This window comes from Pinus tabuliformis, chromosome 8 (genome assembly GCF_031772625.1).
Source record: "Pinus tabuliformis cultivar Carrire ecotype Pingquan chromosome 8, CPIR1, whole genome shotgun sequence".
Lineage (NCBI taxonomy): Eukaryota > Viridiplantae > Streptophyta > Pinopsida > Pinales > Pinaceae > Pinus > Pinus tabuliformis.
Genome location: NC_142294.1, coordinates 65,602,628 through 65,609,207, shown reverse-complemented (window position 1 = coordinate 65,609,207; position 6,580 = coordinate 65,602,628). Strand labels below are relative to the sequence as shown.

At 33.9% G+C, this 6,580-nt stretch overlaps 1 protein-coding gene across 1 annotated transcript; it reads right to left on the bottom strand.

Annotated features, from left to right (window-relative positions):
* Window positions 1–348: 348 nt before the first annotated feature.
* Window positions 349–3,845, bottom strand: LOC149234182 (glutamate decarboxylase 4-like). Its single transcript, XM_089371784.1, has 7 exons — window positions 3,357–3,845; window positions 2,957–3,161; window positions 2,616–2,816; window positions 1,969–2,183; window positions 1,397–1,650; window positions 1,242–1,294; window positions 349–1,156 (listed from the first exon to the last, which is right to left on the bottom strand). Exons 1-7 carry the CDS (start codon window positions 3,437–3,439, stop codon window positions 638–640), a joined length of 1,530 nt encoding a protein of 509 aa, XP_089227910.1. The 5' UTR covers window positions 3,440–3,845; the 3' UTR covers window positions 349–637.
* Window positions 3,846–6,580: the final 2,735 nt, after the last annotated feature.

Sequence of the window (6,580 nt, the reverse complement as noted above, 5' to 3'; positions counted from 1 at the left end):
AATTTAGTTACACAAAGGGTTAAATTCCTAAACAATATTTATTTTATTTTATATTTTTAAATTAGGATTAAAATTGTAAAGAAAATTGTTTTTTATTGTACTATTGACTTAAATTTTATTTTTTATATTACAATTAAGATGTGAAAATATATAATATAAATAAAATTTATTGAAGAAAATGATTAAACCAAATCCAAATGGGAAAAATATGAAAAAAATATGCAAGTGAAAAATCAAGGAAAAGCAATGTAATACGGTATCAATCGTATTCAAGAGTCGGTGAAATTGGCACATAGATGTGACATTATTGTTTTTGGAAGACAAACCGCCCCGAAATATTCTAAAGAATACGCGTGAAGAACAAAACTATTTTTCTCATTACTAGAGCTGCAAAAGTCGTGCAAGCCACCTATAAACTCAGCTTTGACAAATCTCTTATACAGAGACAGCTACAGGGTGAACGGAAGTAAAATAATGGTAATAGTGCGGAGGTCGCATCGTGCAACGACCATGAGCATAACAAGACAAAAATAATTAATGGTAATAGTGCGGACGTCGCATCGTGCAATGACCATGAGCATAACAAAACAAAAATAATTTAACAACTTCAAACTTTCAGCCATTTGAATGGGGCTCCTCAGCAAACACGATTGGCCTTCTGCGCAACAAATTTCTTCCATGCCTTTACGGCCTTGTGGGAGTTAACGATTTCGTTGAACACAGCAGAGGACTTAAACTTGGTGACATCTATACCTAGGTCTTTGACTTCTTTGAGCTCTGGATGGGCATCTACCAGAGACGCAGCCACTTCCCTCGCTATCTTTGAAGGAAGCGTGTCAAGTTCATGCAACACCTTCTCGATGTCATGAACCAGTCGTTCTGCCAGGCTCCGGTTGAAATCTTCGCGAACCACCACACGCAGAAGCTTCACCTCTTGTGCGTCCGGAGCCATGGTGTACGCGGGCACGATCCAACCAAACCTTCTCAGGTGGTCAGAAATCTCATACTCATCGTGCCTGCTACTGTCCTTTAGCGAAAACGCCACCAGAGGGACCCCGATCTCCTTCGACAGAATGTTGAACCGCCCGCTCTTCACCAAACCATCTGACAAAGCCTTGGCGTTTGCCGCGCAGTTGCCCATGATATTCCGGTAGCCCTGTTCAATCAATTCAAAACCCGTCACACACTGTACATTGAAAGGGATTACAGCTGAAATAAAAGTTTGAGAGGTCTCAACACACCTCGAACCCTAGACGTATGAGCTGGTAATATTGCGCAATTATTTGGCTGGCACCTGCAGGGTTTCATGGTCAAGGGCTTTAATTCAAAGATGCTTTCCCCAAATAAAACCTTGAATATTAATCAAGGTCTTCCTTGTAATAAAAACTAATTATACCTTTGGAGAAATTGAGGGTGAATGTGGGCTGATCGGCGCCCAAATAATTGATGTGAAAGATGAGCTCCTCAGGGAGATCTTGCTTTGCTCTCCAGATAACCCACCCGATTCCGGCATAGACGAGACCGTACTTGTGCCCGCTGACGTTGATGCTCTTCACCAATGGAAGCCGGAAATCCCATTCCAACTCAGGGTACAGGAACGGTGCAATAAATCCGCCGCTCGCGGCGTCCACATGGATGGGCGTGTCCCACCTGTAACCCACACGCAATCAATGGAAACAATCAGAATTTATTTAAGCCCACAATACGCAATAACTACTTTACTGTTTAACTTTAAATCAATGAAGTCTATGTCAAACAGGACTAAATGTAGACGATGGTGCTGCAATGAAAAACCCAAATTGGCACATGGAAATCGTCAACCCCAGGCAGAGAGTGCAGAGAGTGAGTACCCTAGATTACCAGGGTTTAGATGGATCTATACTCTTTAAGTTTGTCTAGAGAAAATTCTTTATCAAACCCATCAGAGATTATAAGGATATTGAAAAATCTGGAGATTTGAAGACGCACCCTGTTTCCTTGTTTTTCTGGATGAGGAGATCGTTCACCAGCTTGACATCTTCGAACTCTCCATTGTAAGTGGAACCCAAGATGGCTGCCACACAAATAGTGTTCTCATCCACCATCTCAACAGCCTTAACAGGATCCATGATATAGTAATCCTTCTTCAGTTTAACTTCCTTCAGCTCTACTTCAAAATAACGAGCAAATTTCTCCCAGCACACCTGCAATAGTTGCGCACAGTCCTATGTAAATAAAATTGTCAAATCTAAGCAAAAATTCCCAATTTTCCCTACATCTGCAAACAGAAACGAGGTGTAATACAGGGGCGATCTATCCATCACCAATACACCCTACAATACTAGGTGCAATGAATATTTCTAGGTCAAACCCATCTAATTCTTCAGCATTTGGCGAAATACAGAGAGCCCTGATTCTATTTGCATAGATTATGAACTCCAGATATGTAACCTCGACTTCATCAAGCTCGTTTTAAGGTTAAGATGCATATCAAACCAGAATCTAGATGGATTTGATTTAATCTAACTAATATACAACATCCATGAATCTGGGCTTCAAATTGATATACAGAATCCATGTTGACATAAGATCAGAATTTAGATGGGCTTGGGCTAATCGAATTGCGTTAATCTTACCTGGACATTTGCACCTGTCACAATGTTTGGCTTGTCATACGGCTTCCCCTCTGCCTTGCGCTTGTTCTGCCATTTGCGTTTGAATGCAAGGCCTGCCAACATTATCGCCTCTGAAGATCCAACCGTGCCCACACCAACAGCTTCCTCTCCATCGCCAAGTGGGGCGTTAAACAGATTGGCTATTATGTTCACACATCGATTCTTTTTCCAAATCCAGACACATGAAAGCACTGAACACTTTCAGATAAAGAATTGAGAAAACAAAGAAAAATAAATAAAATTAACGCCCAAACGGATCTGAGAAGGGCCTTCAGATCTAGTATCCCAAACCCTGCCATTACCTGCAATTCTGTAGTGACAGGATACTCATCCATGTCGACATAATTCTTGTTGATTGCCTGCATGATGAGCTTATCACATTCTGGTTCCATCCATGTGGTGACAAAAGAAGCAAGATTAAGTCTGGGGTTCCCATCCAACATGAGCTCGTCGCTGATGATCTGATAGGCAGCATCTTTGGGAATCGACCTACTCGGAATTTGAAACCTGCCAACACAAACATTCAAAGCAAACCGAATCAGAAGCCCTGCTCAGGGCCATTTTATTGGAAACCCCAATGTCCGGAGGGTTTATCCTCAAGAAAGAACTACTGCACAATAGCGGAAGCAAACCCATCCAGTGAAATAAGCTTTGATAAGCGCAGTTTATGTTCCTAGATTTCCCTCCAGAGTTTATACATACCGAGGCAAGGATTCCTGAACATATCTGGAGGCAAAGGTTGAATGTATGGAGCCATCAGAATCAGTAGCGCTGCTCAGAGCCATTTTCGGTTGATTTTCAAAAGAAACCCCACTCCACACCACTGTTTCCCGATATTCGGTAATCGGTTGCAACTGCAAAGAAGAACCGGAATTACTATGATCAAAAATGGTTGGGGAGCCAGGGGCGCTTTATACTGCTTCTCCCGTCACTAACGAACGCTTTATCCTCGGGAGCGAATGTCCCGCTAATCGCGTAAAATGAATAATAAATGATGCTTCCCTATAAACACGCAAACATGACAACGAGACACGAAGATGGGTGGAAGTTTCATGCTGCGACCATTTCCACCCGCCGATGAACAAGCCGTGGGCGTGGGGGAAGCGGCTACACACCTGGTTATGGTTCGGTTTTCCTGGTTCGTGAATGAAATTTGACAGTGTAGAAAGGTTAAAATTTGGAATTTCGCAATACAATTCTTTGGCTACATTTTTTGTAATTGAAATTTGGAGATACAATTCCAATTCTTGGTGATATTTAATAAATTTTTGAAAATATAATTTTGGATAAAAAAAAATTAGTTAAAATTTAAAAATACAATTATTAGTAAAATAATTATTTTTTAATATATAAATTAATTCACAACTCTAATTTTTTATTATTAAATATTTAAATTTAATAACGGAAATTTGACTAAAGTTTTAATAAAATTTAAAATATAACAGCTATACCGCTTAAACTACATTATAATTCAATCTTTATCTTTATTATTACAATCACACTTCATTGTACCTTGTGTAATCCTTCTTTCCATTTTCACTGCCACTTCATCCAATTGCGGATGAAGGTACCTTTCAATGGTACAAACACTTTATTGTTATAATAATTTATTTAGTGATCTTAATGATTGAAAACCGATAATTTATTTGGAATTACATATTTTATATAATAAAAATTATTATTTTAACTCGAATATTTGTAATTGTCAAATAGTAGGAATGGTAGGAATGTGGTTTAAAAATTTCAACGCTTCGCTGCAACAGGCTCAAACGTTTCATTCATATAAAAAAATACAAATTAATTAAGAAAATTAAATTATTTAAATGCACCAACCTACATTATTCCAATATTGAAAATTGAGATATATTTTAATTAAGAAAATTAAATTATTTAAATGCACCAACCTACATTATTCCAATATTGAAAATTGAGATATAATATAATATAGTATAGTAGACATGTTCAAGTTATTAATATTTTAATGAAAGAGGATAAACATGTTTGTAACTTGCCATATCAGAAATCGAGATATAATATAATAGACATGTTCTAACTTATTAATATCTTTCTAATTATTTATATATTAATAATATATGTGGATGATTTTATTCAAATTTATTATATTTTAAACTTAATTAATTAAAAATGTAAAATTTAATTATTTTATTTTTTGTTTTTCATAAAATTTAGTGATATAATTTTGTGAAATGTTTAGTTTTAATTGTTTAAACAAATTCAAAGTGAAAAGTTAAAAAAAAAAAAATATAGGTGAAAATTATAATATCAAAGTTTGGTCGATACCTTTGGAACTATTGAGTATAGTTCATTATTAGGACAAGATGAAGAACCAGATTTTGGCATCAAGTTAAATAGATGAAAGAAAATATTTTGACAGGTTAAATTTGACTAAATGTTGTTAATATTTTAATATAAAGAAATAATTGTTATAATATAGTTGTTAATATTTTAATATAAAGAAATAATTGTTATAATACAATTGTTAATATTTTTTTTGTAAGCTTCGTAGGACTCTCATATTTTCATGTCCATTACACGCCCGCTACGGGGAAGGGTAGCCCAAGATTTGAACCGAAGACTTCCGGTTCGGTGAGACTTCATTTCCACGGCCAATGTGCTTGAGCTACCCCATGCGGACATAATATAGTTGTTAATATTGAGTTAAGGAAAATAATTAATAAAACGATAATTTTAATAAAATGAATATCTAAAAATAAAAATAATATAATATTTAGGTCAAACCTAAATAATCAAATCAATATAATAATATAATAAAATAAAAATAATATTTGGATCCAACTTAAATAATCAAAAAATTAATTCTAAAAACTTAAAAATAAATAATAATAATAAATATTTTTTTTTGAACATTTACTCTTTATAGATCATGTAACTTTTAAAACATCACTCTTTATTTTGGACTCATTCTAATTATATAAACTAAACGACTTAAACTTATAATTTCAACAAATTTATATTTAATTTTAAATTAAATGTATATTTAATTTTAAATCAAATTGACTAAAAACAAATACCAAACAAAATTAATTAAAAAAATACTATATATTTATAAATTTAACAACCCAACATTTAAACCATTGTAATTAAGTTTCAAACAAAACTCTAAACATATATAGAAAAGATACAAACTTAGAACATGTAAAATATATTTACATCATGATGATGATGATGGTTAACTGAGACTAAACGTTGGTTTAAAGGATCTAAAGAAACCAATTATTTAATTTAATTTAAGATTTTATTCATGTGTTCAAAAAGCTTGGAGAGAAGTCTCCTGAGCTCACTATAATTTTGACATCCTAAAAAGCTAGGAAGGTCAGTTTTGCAACAAAGATTAGGAAACTGAGATCGAATGTGGTTGTACCCGGGGCACTCTAAGAAAAAGTGATTTCCATCCATGATGTTCATATTATCATAGAGATAACAGATCCTTTCCATCCATAATGTATTATATCTTTCCATACATAATCTAAAATATAATGATATAAAAATATGCTATAATAGCATCCCCAAATATTACCCACAAAAGCGCCTCTATTGAAGGGATAATTTTATCCGTTTCCACACATTCTCATGAAGGTGAAGAAAGCAATCCTATACAGAAGACAATTCAATGTTTGCGTGGGCAGTGGGTATTGTCAACGATGGCTTTCTCGGTAATGTGTGAATTATATATGAATTTATTTTATTTTTAAATGGTCTATTTTTATTTTAAAAATAATATTAAAAAAATTATACTAATTTGTAAATTAAATATAATTTAAATTGTTACGAAGAAAAGTCATTATTTTTTTCATCAAAATTCAAATTATATTTATAATATTTATGTTTTTAGTTAAATAATTATTAATGACTTATAAATTATTATTCTTTTAAAAAAAAGAGTT

Excerpts from the sequence above, each read along its gene's own strand:
- LOC149234182 (XM_089371784.1), bottom strand. The coding sequence starts at position 3,439 with ATGGCTCTGAGCAGCGCTACTGATTCTGATGGCTCCATACATTCAACC. Across the intron at positions 1,651-1,968 it reads CAGAAAAACAAGGAAACAGG|GTGGGACACGCCCATCCATG; the intron begins GTGCGTCTTCAA and ends TGTGGGTTACAG. Across the intron at positions 1,295-1,396 it reads CACCCTCAATTTCTCCAAAG|GTGCCAGCCAAATAATTGCG; the intron begins GTATAATTAGTT and ends GAAACCCTGCAG.